The following is a 17,352-nucleotide window of genomic DNA, read 5'->3' as shown; positions in this document are numbered from 1 at the left end:
AGATTAACTTCTGAATTTAAGATTCACACATTAGATTTTCACTGCAGTTGTAATAGCTGTCTGGGCCTAGTTTAATGCATTAGCTTGTGTTAATCTATATAATAATAACATGTTTTATAACTAGATTATGTGGTATATTAATAAATTAACAGCCATTAACAAACTGGATAATCACATTTTCCAAGTCCAGAAAAAGTTGACATGATATTGATAGGAAGAATTTTAAGTAGGCTTTTAAAAGAGGCTATCTTTGAAATTGATAAAAAGGCTGTAAAATTATAATAACAGTATTCTATACAGCTGTATATTTTGAACAAACTCTCTGATTTTTTAAATATTTTACAGTTAATTTGCAAAAACATATTTTACTTGATAAAAGTAGTGCAATAACATTGATCACTATCACCAGTAGGAAAAAAAGCAGATAAATATTCACCTGTATGTAGTTCAAATGGATTATTTTACTTTGTTCAGTTTACATTATGTTTTGATTATAATAAACTTATAGTTATCAGTAAATGAAACTTTGCGTTTCACAGGTTGTTTGAATGTTGTTGTTTTTCGTTGGATATAAGGAAATGGAAAGGACATTAAATTATAGGACATAAACTCTGGCCTTTGGCCCTTACTTTTTATTAATAAAAATCTGTGTGATCTTGGATAAAACCTTTCTTTGATTTACACTCTTGGAGATGGTACTTCTAAAATTGAGTACCTAAACCTTCTGAAAACTACCATGAACTTTGTGGAATGGAAAGAAAACTATACTGATTAAATAAAATAATGTTTGAAATAATAATTGTTCCACACACTATGTAAAGGATCAAATCTAAATCTTTGTATCCATATGTTAATCTTTAAGATTCAAAAGTAAAACATTTTTGCTTATACTAATATTTAGCTTTTGGATTTAAAGTATTACCTTAAAGGGACAAGAAGACCATACTAAAATAGTGTATTTTTGATGTGTAGATATATTTGGATATTCATATACATATTCTTGTACATATGAATATGTATAAGAAGTACATATTTAAATGTTTATAAAATGAAGGTGGTGACATGTACATTGCATTGGCACTAAAAATAGAATGAAGAGTACCTGAATTATGAAGAAGATTTAGACTAAAAATAGGAGGAATCTCTTTAAAATAATTAGAATTCTGTACTAGATAAACAAGAAAAGGTTGTGAAATTGTATGACAATATCTAAGAAAGAGAACTTACCGTGGAGATCACCCATGAATTATAGGCTACAATAGTTCATTTAGCAGGCCACAGACTATTAAATGGATACTCAGAACTAAGTCCAAATATGAAGATGCAAAGAGACTTGTGATTAGCCTACTCAATTTCACCCCCTTCTTCCTCCCTCATTCATTCTCTTTTTTACCAGTACATAATCTTTATTATCCATAGAGCTCAAATTCCAGTGCAATATGTGCCTTGAGAGCAGGGAATCTTGAATTCTATCTTCTGTAATGTCTAACATAGGTGAAATGCTCAATAAATATGTGCTGATTCATTCATTAAAATGGCAGATTATCTTACCTTTTCATCATGAGGAGGTTCCAGGAAAGAACTAATGCTGAATATGATAACATGTCCTTCTGTGTAAAATTTAAACATTAGAATCTTTAATATTATGTTTACTAAAAAGATACTATGCCTAATTTTAATTTTGAGCCAGGCATTTATATTGGTAAATAAAATAGAACCCGAGAAACCAGAAATTAAAGAAAATATTTCATATAAATTCTTATAGGTATTATAGGTAACAATTAGGACTTTTTTTCTGGCTTAATTTGATACAATGATGTGGCTTTATCCAGTCAGAGTCAGAATTCTTCTGGAGATCCTGGTAGATAGCAATAGAAATTAGCACTACCAAGTAGAATCCAAATTGTTACAGAGATAATCATCCTGCAAACCAAATGACAGATCTTAAAAACATACAGACAAACCGTGACTATATCTAGACACATTGTACCTAAAGTATGATAAAGAAAAAAGGCTTGAAAGAAACTGGGCAGGAAAACAAAGTTGAGAATCTAATCACACTTCTCCTCAGAAGTTTTGCTAGCAAGAGTGGAATGAAATATTTAACATGTTGAGAACATAAAAGCAACAGCCTAGAAATCTGTACCCTTCAGCAGTGAAGAAGAAATACTTTCTCAGATAAACAAAAAATGAGAGAATGTGTCACTGGTAGAACTGTCTTGCAAAAAAATATTAAAGGAATTTCTTTAAAGGAAAAGGAACATGAGTTTGGTTCAAAACCCAACTCTACATAAAGAACCCTAGGCAAAGAATAAATGAAGTTAAAATGAGAACTATTTTTAAATTGTTGTTTAACAGATAATAGTTGACACAAAATAATAATAACAATATATTTGATTATTATAGTTTATAATAATTGAAGTGAATGACAATAATTATACAAAGGACAGAAGAGAAGAGTTAGGAATACTTTGGTATCACAAGGTAATTTTACTATTCCTGAAATGGCATTGTGTCACTTCAAAATGGGCATGGACAAGTGTCATGGTCCCCTGGTGTCGGTTTCATTTTCCTTTGGAATTCCTGCTTTGGACATAGTGGTGACAGTCTGAGGACCGTAATTGGCAATGGAAGAGAGCCAACACTGGCCAGGAAGTTTATATGGTCCCATTATGTCAAACAAGCAGGCACTGCTACTCTGCAAAGATTCCAAAGTGTGCCTTGCTCAGTCTGCCAAGATGAGAATTTTGATTTGGTAATTGTTGGACCTGAGGCACATTTGACTGCTGGAGTTGCTGAGACCCAGACATCTGTAGGAGTGCAATGCTTTAGCCCCACACCACAAACAGCTCAGTTGGAGTCCAGCCTAATTTTTGCCAAAAAGTTTATGGATCAGCATGAAATCTCCACTGCATGAAGGAGAGCTTTCACTAAGCCTGAAAAGGCCTGAAGCTTCATTGTAAGTGCCCACTTTCCTGCTTTGGTTATGAAGGCCAGTGGTTTTGCAGCTAAGAAACTGGTCACTGATGCAACAAACAAAGCAGAGCCCTGCAAGGCTGTACAGGAGAAATCTTTTGGAGCGGCTGGAGAAACAACTGTTGTTGAAGCACTTCCAGAAGGACAGGAGGTATCTTGTCTGTATTCCACTGATAGGAGAACAGTAGCCCCCATGCCTGCCACTCAGGACCACCAGTGATTACCTGGGGAAATGGTGACCCCAGCAAGGGGATAGGGAGCATGTCAGGTTTCTAAGGATTGCTACTAAAAGTTAAGAATGGTGTTATTCAGAGAACACTAGATGGCATGAAGCAGGAGGGTAGTCTTTACACAGGAATGCTATATGCTAGTGTAGTGCTGATCAAGGGTGGCTCCAAAGTTCTTGAGTTTAATTTCTATTTTGGTGATTTAGAGAGCCAAGTTGATCCTCGTACTTATTAGAAGTGATCTCTGTGAAGTGATTCAGTCCAATTAGATAGCCAGCTATATACATTGTTGCCCACTTGGCTAGAAAACCATACTGCCTTAACTGTCATCATGACAAAGATTATCCTGGAGACTCTACCAAAATGTTTAGGTAAAAAATGCAAGAAGCAGAGCTGGATCAGACCAAAAAAAGTATTCAAGAATTGAAAGACAGTACTAAGAGGCCAAATATAAGAGTTATGGGAGTCCCAGAAGGTGCAGAAAGAGAAACTGGTTTTATAAATATATTTAATGACATAATAAGGGAAAATTTCCCTAATCTAGAGAAAGAATTGGGAAACAAGATCCAGGAGGGGCACAGAACTCCCAACAGGGTTGATCAAAAGCTATCTTCATCAAGACACATGATCATCAAGCTTTCTTCAACCGAACATAAGGAAAAGATCCTTAAATGTGCACATGAAAAAAATCAACTAACATATAAAGGAATGCCAATTAAACTCACAGGAGATCTCTCACAGGAAACTCTACAGGCAAGAAGAGAATGGAGTGACATATTCCAGATTCTAAAAGAAAAAAATTGTCAGCCTAGCATAACATATCCAGCAAAGCTTTCATTTGTCTTTGAAAATGAAATAAAATTCTTCCACAGCAAAGAAACGTTAGAAGAATTGCTTCTTCCAAACCTGCAGTACAAATGATGCTTCAAGATGTTCTCTTGACAGAGAAGAGGAATAGCACCTACCAAAACCAAAGGCAAATGTGAAGAACATCCCAGTAAAATGACAACAGAAGACTAAATCAATGAACAACCCATTCCTAAAATGACAAGACCAAATTACCACCCATGCATATTAACCCTGAAAGCAATTGGCTTAAGCTCAAATGTCATAGATTAGTAGACTGGATTAAAAAACAAAACCCATCTATTTATTGTCTAGAAGAGACACATTTCACCAACAAAAATCAGCGGAAGCTATATCGCATGGGTTTTGATGTTTTCTGTTAGTTTTATCTCTTCAAAATAGTTTCTTGTGATTAAATTCTTCAGTGACTCATAGATCATACAGTAGCATCATTTTCTTCAAGAAGGGTCTTGATTTTCTTCAGCTACACGTTATTCAGTTAGTAGCATGTTATTTAACTTCATGGTGTTGTTAATTTCTTTTTTCTTCCTGATGTTGATTTTGTTTTGTGGCTTTTCATTTAAGGTGATGTATAGTAGTTGTGTAATGGAGACTGTCATATCTAGTAACATGTTATTTAACTTTATGGCATTGTAAATTTCTATTTTTTTTTCTATTGTTGATTTTGTATCATGACTTTTCATTTGAGGGGATTTACAGTAGCTGTGAAATGGAGACTAACATATTCAGATGTGAGGATACAATGTAGTATGCATCTCTACTTCCAGACAAAGATGGACTTACATTGAAACTGTTTTACTATATCTTGACAATAGCATGCTGGACTCTCTGCTATTGTCCATGCCTACAATGATGGACATATGACTTTGTGTGAAGAACCATACTTTAGTAATGATGTAGAGGAACTAGGTGGGGGTGGAGGAATTGGGGCTGCGATAAGGGAAATCCCAGGAGCCTATGGAACTGTATCATAAAATGATAATAATAAGAATAATAAACATGTAAAAGAACATAGAAAAATACTCTGATATACTCAGATAATGTGAAAACTAAAAAGAACTATCAAATATTATGTTGGGAATTTACAAAATACATTTTGAAATTAGGAAAAATATTCTTAAAAATAATGAAGAATATTTAAGTGAATGTACTAGCAGATCTCCTCTGGATATACAACTCACAAATATGCTGCCAAATAGGTGGAGGAATGCATGTATAGAAAAGAGAATGTTACAGGGAACTAAGGTTTCTGCTTTGACTGAAATGATACTCTTCATTCTGATGGATTTGAAAAACATAAGCATTGGTGAAATTAAAAATATTTTACACTTTCAAGTTCATTCACAAACACAAAATCAAAGTGAAAAAATGAAGGATTAGTTCAAAAGGTAACGGAAGAGAAACAGGAAGAACAAAAGCAGTACTAGAATGAAGAGTTAATGTATAAAATATAAGCGAAAAATTTTCTAATATTTGTTGCTACTCCCTTGAATACTAATGCAGCATAGCTCTTTCAAGGTTAAAACTCTGTATTCCTCTCCATAAAATAAAGTAAGAGAATTGGTAGCAAGATATCCATTCAAAAAATTGAAGAAATAGAATGCCCTGCTCTTACTAAGAGCTAGGAATGAAAGAGTTGGCCTTATATCCATTTATTCTCTTTCAGCAAGCTGTCTGTAACATTCTCCCTTGGTTAAACATACATGTTAGAGTTCCTTTTGTCTCAATAAATATTATGTATTCATGGCATTTATGTTACATGGGTTGTTTTAATGACCGTGGCTAGATATTTGAGTAACAACTTACCTGTATTTCCAGTCAGTAGTATCCTGGCACATGAGTCAGTATATAGTGATGCCAGAGGAATGGCAGAATGTTTTGTGAAAGGCAGTATATCTTTTAGTAGTCTTCCCTGAATAGAAGACAAGGCAATTAGGGATTTTTATGATAATATTGAAGTCTATGATAATAATAAAGTCTACTGAGATTGAATTGCTCTATAAATATTACATTTCAAGAATTATCTCTACTTCTGAAACATGATTCTCTTCTTTGTTATAAAAATAAGTTGCAACTATCAATAGGGATTTATTTTTTAAGATTAAATATTCCAGCTGTATAGGTGGCTATTGATTATAAACATCTAAACAGTATTATAGATTATACATAGGGTCATTTTTTACATGTAACTTCATATAATTATTCAGTATACATATTTTCTCTTAAACATTCTTTTCAGCTTTAATATACCTTCATTGTCTTAAATAGGAATAGTTGACTTTGCATAAACTTCTATCTTGCGTATTGGGGCAAGATAAGAGATTATAAAACATGCAAATGCAGATTTTTTTCCCCCCAGCACTTAGTATAGATATGACAAGGAAGGATTTTTCACGTAAGTAAAAAAGTAAACATCCAAGCCTCAAGCTTTGTTTGAATGTTTGGCTCTTCTAAATAGTGTCTCAGGAAATGAGGATTTCATTGCCACCATCCCTCACTATTTAAGATGCTGTTCTTCACTGTTTTCTGACTCCTTTATGTAAGCTGTATGCAGTCTGCAGCTCAAATCAGGTTTTCGTTTAAACTTCCGAGGACACTCAATAAAATCTAATGCTATCTTCCAATAATTTAGAGAACTAAAAATTTTATATATTTGCAAAGTTTCAGTACTATTATGTCCTTTTTGCTATAAATGCATCTTAGTATCTTTTAGTATTATTTAAATACCCAATGACGTATTTAGTAAACTATCTACAGCTCAACTTAAAAGAAATATTTGAAATAGTTCAGTTAGCGCTTTTATCGGTTTGGTTTTTTGAGTTATGAAATTGGCCAAATGAAAAGTTTGAGTAGCATTATTCGTGATGCAGTTTGCAAGGCTAACAATTTGATAAGAACATGGAAAAATATTAGAATTATTGCCACAGAAGAAGGCTTAGAGTCATCCAGTTCTCTTTTTGAACCTTGTCATTGTCTTCTATTGCAGGACATATTAGGCTCTGTCACCTCTGTAGTCCACAGGCGGAGGTGCCCATCCTCATGAGCAGTGGCGAGGATGGGTGGCTGAGTTTCTATTAAATTGGCAGCTCCAAGATGTTTTTTGTCTACTGGATGAGACTCTTTCACTGTAACATCTGTATGTTCACCTGTTGGAAAGATTAATGAGACACCAGAGTATTACAATCTTTAGAATTCCAAATTTTATGGAAGAAAGAAGGAAAATAGCAAATAGAACACATTGTTCCTTGGTATTTTTTTTAAACACCAGAGAGCTTCAAGCAGCAAAGAGAACAATTTTTCTCTAATAAAATTCTGGGTCATTGGAAATATATAAAAGCCATATTTTTGGTTCTGTTGCAAGAGCTGTTATATTATACATTGCAACTAAACCGTAAATATTCATCTAGTATATTTTTTACATTCAGAATGACTTTTAAGTCCAGTTTAAGTCTTACAAGACTGGAAACTAAGAGTCTCAGTAATGTTTGTATTTGTAAAACCCAGAACTGATGTTTTAAAAGGCATCATCATACTGGAAATGGCTCCTTTCAAGTGGACTATCCAATTCTGTGACATCTTAGTACAGGATTACAAAATAAATATATAAATGTGCTCATTAGGAGTATACTATTATCCAAACACCCTGTTGTGAATGAATTGTTTTATTGCAAAGAAGAAAGATGACTTCACGCTTACCTTTACCATCACTATCATGAATGCTTTGCCTGCTTCCCTGAATTAGGAGAGAAAAAGAGGAAATATTTCTCATATTATAATGACATACACTGGAAGAGTAGATTCTCCAGTAGTTGAATTTGCATTTCTAAGTATTAATTTGTAGTTTTTTTAAATTGACATTTTGAAAATGATACATTACAGGAATTTTGAGTTTCATAAATAGGGAGTCCATAATAGTTTCCTAGTAACTGAGAACTATCATCATAATGAAAGAAATTAAAGGACCAACTCATATCCAGTTCTTGGTGTATGCTATCTCCAGTGCTGTTAACACACGGGCAACTTAGTCTTCATTATCTCCCTTTTGCAATTAGGAAACAGAAACTCAAATTAAGTGACATCTTGGAAGCTAATCAGATAAGAAGTGAATGCATTGGAATCTAGACAAATCTGCCCGCCTTTGATACCCATAAAAATTTATTCTTTAACTAAGGTAGTGGCTTAAAATTGTTTTTGCAATAAAAACTTTCCTTGAAAGAAAGTCTTAACTAGAAATGTAGTCTGCAAAAATATATAAACTTGGAACTGAGAGCACAGTTTGAGAATCACTCCCTTGTATTATGGATATAATGTAATTATTTGACCAGTGTCTCTAATCCCTGGGAAATTGAATAATACTCAGTTTTTAGTGAGAGCTACAATCTAATTTTTATTATTCTTAGAATATTAAAATAACATACAAAATTTATTCTATTTCCAGTAATATATTGATGATTCATAAGTGTGAAAGCCTTTAAAAATAGAAAATATTGAAGAAAATGGTTTAGACACTAATTTTTAAAGAAAAGAATGAAAAAGTTCTTAGATACATGCAAAGTTTTCCATCTTTACCTTCCACCAAAGGAAGGGCTCAGATGTTCAATATCACTAAATTTGAAAGTTTATTTATTTATGTATTTATGTATTTATTTATTCATTCATTTATTTGTTTGAAATGGGGCAGAGAGAGATTGTCTATCCACTGATTTGCTTCCCATGTATCTGTAACAGCCAGGATGGAGCCATACCGAAGACAGGAGCTGGGAACTCCATCTGGGTCTCCCTAGCAGGTGACAGATACCTAAGTACTTGAGCAGTCACATGCTGGAAGGTATGCATTAGCAGAAAGCTGGATTGCAAGTAAAGTCAGGACTGGGTCCCAAGCACTTCAATTCAGGATGTATGTCACTGTTTCTGAGCAATCATTGGGACAAGAAGACATGTTCTCTTTTTCTTACCTTGCTACTCTGTGGACCTCTGCTAGAGTCACACTGGCTTGAGGAGCAAATTGAATCTTGACTTGATCTGCAAGGGTAAGAAGGGCCACAGAGAATTAAGATGTGGTCACACTCAGAGGGCGTTCTTCTCTGCTTCAACTTCAGGTAACTACTGCTTTCTTCTTGGGTGGATTCCGAGCCACCCATGAAACAAATCACAGCTTACATTTTGTGTGACAAAGGTTCTTCAGTGTGGTGTTGAGGAGAATCAGCAATTAATGTTTACTGCTGCCAGTTTGGAAAATATGCACAGGTGTTATCTGCCTCAGTGCTAAGGGATGTTTAGTCCAGAGACTGACCCTGAAAAGGCAAGGCATAGATGGGGACTGCCAAGCCTGACTGCTTCAGCACCGAGTTCTGGCCTGATCCTGCCTCTGCTGCACTCTACTGGAATGGCAGTAGAGGGGCTTGGGGTGCTGATGCAAGTATACCCATCACAAGTCCTCAAAGGTTTGAAGAACACTTGTGATTGAAATCTCCAGCCAGGTGGGTAGGGCGTGTTACAATTTAGCTCACCCAATGGGTAATTGCAAACTAGTATAGACACTGTACACATCTTTCCAAGGATGGGGTTAACGTTATATATTACCTGCAAAATCAGAATTCTTAAGCAAATACAAACAGAATTTGAAAGGCAGTCAGTCCCCTTCTCCAAGAAGTGGATTGTGCTTGATCACCTCATAGTGTCTGGTGTAGGAGACTTCCCATATGACTTCTGCCTTGCCCCCACATGTCCATCAGTGCTCACAGCATGAGATTTTGACCTATAGTGTCACAACACGAGCATATTCCATTTCTGCCACTGCGGTAAAGGGAGCTGTAAGGTTTTTAGGGAAAGAGGAACACAGATTCCATCAGATCCCTGAGGCTACCTTATTTCCATACAGATGGTAATGAGGGAGGATCTTGAATCCTAAAAGTCACCCAAACTTATGTCTTGCTTCAAATGTTTCTTCCGTAAAGCTGGGATGAAAAAAACCCTTTTGTTACTCACATAGTCCCCACTGGTATTAGCTCATTAGTCAGTTCTGAATTACCTTGCACATTCAGGAGCACGAAAGAGGAATAATATATCATTAATTCTTAAATGTTTGGAATCCATGCTAGAGTCCACATTGTAACAATCATCAGGGCGATACCTTGAAAGAAGAATACATTTACATGATAAACATTCATAAATGAGGTAACATTTTACTTATAGCACATATCCCATGCAGAGTTAATCAGTTCATAAATTATTGCAGACCATGCAAAGAAAACCCAGAGGTGTGAAATTTGAACATTTCCTCTTTAGTAAGCCTCTGCATAAAAACATGGTCACTTTGTGATTTTAAAGTCTTAATTCAGTAAACTGGTCCAGTCTGCCTTAAAAGAATGGATTTATTTCATCTTATGGAGAAATTCCTGGGGTGTTTCATACATTTATTTTTGTTTTTTAGTTTTATTTTTGTGTTTCATACATTTTTTAAACAATGTATTCTACTCTTTGAATAAGCAGAGTAAGAAATTTGAGCAACATATGACTGTTACCCTCAAGTAGCTTATGACAGAGTGGAGTACAGGACACTCAGGGACTACTGTGCTGTCTGCCTGATCAGAGCCTCCTGTTAATCCAGATGCAAGGAACTGTACACCTCTCTAGGCAGTTTCCTGGGGAGAGAGTAATAATCCCTAACCGCTCCCACTGGCACTTCATGCCTGGCTCCCAAAGACACATTTAACATATTTTGTGGAAAAACACCACACACCACTACTAACCCCCATTTTTTCATCGAAATTGCTTCTGTTAAGTTTTGCTGATGAGTGAAGATGCAGCAATCTCAAAGGATGAGCCAATATCAAAGGAACAGCCTATGTGTTTGATGACATGTTGCACTCAAACTTGTTAAGTTTTCTACTCTACAGATGCTATGAAGAGTGAATACAGGTATTATTTCTAAAGAACATGTTACTTCTATTGAATCTTATACCCAAAAATGTGTAAAGTTCAGACCAGTAAGAGAAGTGATGTTTTTTCTAACTGGTAAAGAGTCTTAGAGTTTCAGATGCTCAAAGGAATGACATCCCCCATGAATAGTCATTTTCCTATTCGAAAGTTTTGAAGCTTGGTCCAAATTACCTCAGACAGTTTCGCAAAAATACTTTAGTGAGTCTAAATCTATTGTTTTTGTATATAATTAACTGCCTTTGGGAAAGGGACACTGTGTGATACGTCATATAATTAGATGTGTTTCTCTGGTTTGATGTTGAATTTACATGCATCCCTTGACAAAGTGCCTGCCATCCATAAACAGGATCACTGTCCTGTTCAGGCTGTGGCATTGCTAGTAGTCTTTTTAGTCTATCTGCTCTCCCTTTACAGTAGAGAGATATAAACAGCTGACAAAGTGTGAGGACTTCCTTAAGAAGCAGGTGAGGAATTGTGCAATGCTGGTGAATACCAGTATCAAGTGAAATATGTGAGAAAGTCCTAAGGGCTGGAATTGAGAAAAACAACAGTGACACAGGAATTCTGGAAGTGGGGTCAGGATAATATGGCAAAGAGAAGGGTCTGCACAAGCAGCTGTTTCAGCTAACGATTCAAAAAATGTAAGTTCAGAGTCCAAGCAAGAATTATTTCCTCTCAAAACTTGGCTGAAAGTAATGACCCAATTTTGGATGTGAAAGGCACATGGACTCCAGGTGGATGGATAATATGTAGGGGACTGTAAATAGGTGATTTCTTGTGTAACTTCTTCTTTTCCCTTGTCCTTTATCTGTCTCTTCTCTCCTTCCTTATATTCCCATCCATTCCCTAAATGTTTAAACTTAATTGCATTTTCACTTGTGGGTAAGGTTCTTGACCATCTCTTACCTTGAAGTACTCTTGATATATTGTGTCTGTCCACCCATAGGCCTTGGCCCATCACAGTTATACAATGAGAGAGGTTAATTTACAATCCAACCATATAAGTAATAAAATATTACATTCATTCCAATACAGCCAATGTAAAGAACGTTTGGAAATGATTGGTAAGTTAGTAGGGGAGAGGTAAAGGCCTCGGTTATGGCATGGAGAAAATCTAATCGGTTGAGATGTAGAATTGCAATTGCCACAATGATCCTTCTTTGCATCATTGTGGAATGAACTGGATGCACTGGGCATGCCGAGTGAGAAGGACAGCACTCTGAGGATGCTTCTCACCATTTGATTTTGATGACTGTGTACGTAGTAATGGTGCTGGAAATACAGATAAAGGAAAAGTATAGGGAAGGTATAGGTTGGGAAGTATTTAAGTATTTTGGTGGACAAACAGATGGAAATTGTCATTATGCAATTACATATGAATATTTAAGATCTGCAGTGTTTAAAATCCTAATGTGCTTAAAATATTTGTTAAGATAAATTTGGACATATGAAAGGCATATACTAATGTGAAAAGAATAAAGGTCTTTGGAATAGGCAAACTTAGTGTTCACCTTGTTCATATAATTCTGGAATTTAGACAACTCTTTATATTGTTTAAGGAAGAACCAACTTACAGTTCTTTGACAGTAGCTGTTACAAAATTCCATAAGATGATCACACCCTGTAAAGTTCCAATAGCTATCAAATTGTATCCTTCTACTTGTAACAAATTAACACAGTTGACTTCAGAACTGATGGTAGGAATCTGAACAAAGAAGGGAGCAGGCAGTGAGTGTCATAAATACAGTGTCAAACCAGAGTACTATTGCTGTGTCCACATGTGGTAATTTTCATTAAATTTAAGAACATATTATAATATTTTAACTCTAGAGCATGGAACTTTAGTAAAATATTTTTTTTTCATTTCATTAAAATTAAAATGATCTCCCCTTTGACTCTAATTTCATTCTTCCTTACCATCATTAGATTATCTTTCTGGGAGCAGTGCTATGGTGCAGCAGGTTGAGCCAATAAGAGTGCCAGTTTGACACCCAACTGCTTCACTTACAATCCAGCTTTCTCCTTGTTTCCTAGGAAAATAGCGGAGGATGGCTAGTCCTTGGGCCCCTACATCCACACAGGAGACCTGAAAGATGCTCCTTGCTCCTAGCTTTGGCCTGGCCAAGTCCTGGTCATTGTGGCCATTTGTAGCGTGAACCAGCAGATCGAAACCCTTTCACTGTTTCTCCCTCTCTCCATATAACCTTTTAAAGAAATAAAATAAATGTTTATCATTTTCTTTTCCTTGAACTTCTTAAAAGAAAATTCCTTAAAATACTGATTTTGAGAGAAGGAGATATATCTTCCCAATAAGAGATGGGCCAGGTCAAAACTATAATCTTGGAATTTAGTCCAGATTCCCCACAGTTGTAATAAGAACCTGATACTTAAGCCTGGTGCAGTGGCCTAGCCACTAAAGTCCTTGCCTTGCACACGCTGGGATCCCATATGGGCATCGGATCTAATCCCGGCAGCCTCGCTTCCCATCCAGCTCCCTGATTGTGGCCTGGGAAAGCAGTGGAGGAAGGCCCAAAGCTTTGGGACCCTGCACCCTAGTTCAGGAAGAGGCCCTAGGCTCCTGGCTTTGGATTGGTTCAGCCCTGCCCACTGGGGCCTCTTGAGGAGTGAACCATTGGACAGAAGATCTCAGTCTCTTCCTCTCTGTATATCTGACTTTGCAATAGAAAAATTAAATTTAAAGAAACCAGGTTCTTGAGCCATTACCTGTTGACTATTAAGGAACATATCAGTAGGAACCTGGAAATGGGACTTGAACTCTGCTATCGTGATGTGGGATGTCAACATCTCACCTGGAATCTTGTCTGATGCCTAACCTGAAAGAATATCCTATGGTAACTATTTGTACTCACTGCATTCTCTGTCATTTAACCACTCAAATTTCTGCTCCCTATTATTCTCTTTTTTAAAAAAAATTTAGTGAAATTTAATTTGGGATTTTCCCCCAAACTTCCACCCTGACAGATTTTCCTCATGTGCTACAATAGTATAGTCCTTCATAAGGAGTCATAATTCCATCAGTCTCTTCCTACTATCTTAAGAAGCTGTTTCACTAAGAACTCCTACTGTCAGTTCTATTTGTTGCTTTTCATAATCTTCCTTAGGGTATTGGTTGCATGTGTATTATGTTAAATTCCTGGCACACAAACGCAAATGGACTATATGTGAGCCAAGAGACTTTTTATATTTTATTTTATTTTATTTTATTTTTTTTAAAGATTTATTATTATTGGAAAGCCGGATATACAGAGAGGAGGAGAGACAGAGAGGAGGGTCTTCCATCTGATGTTTCACTCCCCAAGTGAGCTACAATGGGCCGGTGCGCGCCGATCCGATGCCAGGAGCCAGGAGATTCTTTCAGGTCTCCCACGCGGGTGCAGGGTCCCAAAGTCTTGGGCTGTCCTCGACTGCTTTCCCAGGCCACAGGCAGGGAGCTGGATGGGAAGTGGAGCTGCCGGGATTAGAACCGGCGCCTATATGGGATCCAGGTGCGTTTAAGGCGAGGACTTTAGCCGCTAGGCCATGCCGCCGGGCCCGAGACTTTTTATATTTTAAAACATTCAGATAAAGGTTGATTGTTGTGTAAGCTGAAAGTACTGTTTCATAGCCACATGAAGTACATGTTGGAACAATATGGGAGAGGAACATCTGTTCCTAGACCAGATTCTTGTATGTACTAGCAAGTACAGGGCCCAGCACAGTCCATCGCCCCTATCAGCTGATGGTTGCAATTGCTGGGTTGGTTCTGTTTCCAGCCCTGTCTTCCACTGGAACCAATGGGTATTGCAGTCCAGCCTGGTTCTGCCCAGCACACACTTGGCCCTCACCCAAACCAGTGGGAGCTGCAGTCTAGTCGGAGCGACCCACAATAACTCCCACCAGGTCCACCCCCTGCCCTGGTTTGCCAGTCTGTGTAGCAGACTAGTCCAGTCTGCCCCACATTCCATTCGGCTCTCATATGTGTGTCAATGGGCATTGAAGCCTAGTGCCGTATTACCACCTCAACTATCCAGCCCTCGTGGATGTTGTTGGGTAGGCACGGATTATTTTTGAAGCTGAGAAACAATACATAGAAGTTCATTATATTATTTTGTGTAGCTTTTAGTTTTTAAGTTTCCATGTGAAAAATTAAACAATGAAAAAAAGTCAAGGAATGAAACTTACACTATTGTGATGAGGAAATGTTTTTTCGGCTACTAATTGGACATCTGGGAAAGGAATAGCTATGTTCTTGTCTGTAGTAGACATCTTCAGATGCACCACACGAATCCCATTCTGTAAGTAAGGAATGGCATCAGGCAGCTCCCATATCACCATGAGGAAAATATCATCTTCCTTGCCCTTTAATAGAAGAAATTCAGTGAGTTCATGAACTTGAACTATTTTATTTTGAGCTGCCATTAAAAGACAGAGAAACACAGAACACAACTCAGCATATCTACCATCTGACTTTCTCCTATCTTAAGCCCTGTCTATCCCCTCTTCCCTCTTTAGAGTAAGTAGTTACCAAAATACAGTGTTAGTCATAGAAGTGTAGGTACATATATATGCAATAGGCAAATCTAGTTCCATGAGGCATCTGGCATAATTCAATTTTATATATATATATATATATATATGAATATATATATGAATAAGAGATGGTTTTTCTTTATTAAACTGAATTTATAGATTCTGAATGCAGACCCATAGGTAAGTGAAATACTGACACAGTAAAACCAAAACAATTTTTGATGTGGCAAAATAATATACTGTTTGTAATCTTTGAAAAAAGAGTGATAGCTTTTTTTAAATTAAATTTATTCATTAATTACATTGTGTTCTAATTTCATAGGAACTGGGATTCTCCCCACACCTTCCCACACCCTCCCCCCATGGTGGGTTCCTCCACCTTGTTGCAAGGAGTGATAGCTTTTAAGAAAGTTAAAAGGAATGTGTGACAACAGACGTTGTTACGGAGGGCATCTCATTGTGTTAACTTAAAATCAGCATATTTTTGTGTTTCAGATATTATTAAGTGGCTTCTTTCTGGAGTGTTCTTTTAGATTACTCAGACAGTGAAGGCAGAATGAACTGAACCAGGGAAACTTCTCATTTCTTTATTCCATCTGTAAAGTCATCAGTCATTTTATTCAATGCTAGTATGCCATGACTGCTGTACTGGAAATCAGTATGGAGAGTGCTAAGACAATCGAAAATTGATCTGGATGACCTAGCTATCCCACTCCTAACATTATATATAAAGGAAGTAAAATCTTCATTTGATAAAGTGACCTAAAGCCTTATATTTATAGCAATATAATCTACAATAGCAAAGATATGGAAATAACCCAGATGCCTGTCAAAAGAGGAATGGATAAAGAAACTGTGATGCGTCTATTCCATGGAAAACTATTCAATTAAGAAAAAGAATGAAATTGAAGCAAGCCGGTCCCCAAAGGACAAATATGATATGTTCTCTTTGCTGCAAGGCAGCCTTCATGAAAAAATATAAGATCAATAGGTATATAGGTAAGCGTGTATATACATACATTCTCATAGATAAACTGTTTAATGGAGACTAGCTCAGCAGGAAGTGAAAATACATTACAGTACACATCTCTACTCCTGAATAAAAGGAGGACTATCGATGAAACTGTTAAATACACATTGACAAGAAGACACTAGACTTTCTACCATTGCCTATACCTTCAATGCCATGATACACTTAAATTGTAGAATATTAGACTTGTGACTACTGCTGAAGGACTATATTGCTGTGATAATAAAGGGGAAAACAATTGGAGGGCAGAGAGTGGGGAGGCAGGAATGGGAAGTGGAGGGAAGAATCCCTGTACCTATCAAACTGTATCACAGAAAACAATATAAATTTTTGAAAAAGATTTACTTCCTGATCTTAGCTTTCAGAAGGGGAATAATAAAGGCAGTGAGTCATTGAGTTCTGGTGACAGGGTGAGATCCACTTGGCCAGGATAAAGAATCTAGACTTAAATCTGTAGGCAGCATTAACATTCCTAAGTAGTCAAACATCCACTGGAAAAATAAATTAGTCTATCTCAGTCCTCCAGAACAGCCTTAAACAGACTGTATCATTTGCCTTAGATTAAATAAAGCAATTTCTACAACAGACTGTATAAGAGACTTCCCCATCTCAAAACATGTTATGGCTTATAGGGCACAGAACCAACATAAGCAGCTATTCAGGGAAGCCATGGATTAACTGGCCAATGCCTGGATGAATAATGTCAGAAGCTGCTAGTGTTTGTAAATGAGTCTTTCTGATACCCGCTTTGAAATCCTGACTAGGTCCTTCAAGCTTGAT

The 17,352-nt window shown here is 36.5% G+C and overlaps 1 protein-coding gene and 1 pseudogene across 3 annotated transcripts in view; one reads left to right on the top strand and one right to left on the bottom strand.

The window, feature by feature from the left end:
- WDR64 (WD repeat domain 64) overlaps positions 1-17,352 on the bottom strand; it is a 95,695-nt gene that overhangs the window by 13,540 nt on the left and 64,803 nt on the right. For 2 of the 3 annotated variants that reach the window (XM_012930468.2, XM_058669768.1), the window contains 8 exons: positions 15,195-15,371; positions 12,587-12,717; positions 10,102-10,203; positions 9,026-9,092; positions 7,767-7,803; positions 7,077-7,216; positions 5,877-5,982; positions 1,552-1,610 (listed from right to left, as the gene is read on the bottom strand). In XM_012930468.2, coding sequence (XP_012785922.2) covers positions 1,552-1,610; positions 5,877-5,982; positions 7,077-7,216; positions 7,767-7,803; positions 9,026-9,092; positions 10,102-10,203; positions 12,587-12,717; positions 15,195-15,371 — 819 coding nt within the window. The remainder of the gene's footprint in view (positions 1-1,551; positions 1,611-5,876; positions 5,983-7,076; positions 7,217-7,766; positions 7,804-9,025; positions 9,093-10,101; positions 10,204-12,586; positions 12,718-15,194; positions 15,372-17,352) is intronic. The other variant, XM_058669766.1, reaches the window with a different exon arrangement.
- On the top strand, positions 1,666-3,578 carry LOC105942296 (trifunctional purine biosynthetic protein adenosine-3-like; annotated as a pseudogene).

The sequence above is a fragment of the Ochotona princeps genome, chromosome 10 (assembly GCF_030435755.1).
Source record: "Ochotona princeps isolate mOchPri1 chromosome 10, mOchPri1.hap1, whole genome shotgun sequence".
Lineage (NCBI taxonomy): Eukaryota > Metazoa > Chordata > Mammalia > Lagomorpha > Ochotonidae > Ochotona > Ochotona princeps.
This window is presented reverse-complemented; position numbering and strand designations above follow the sequence as displayed.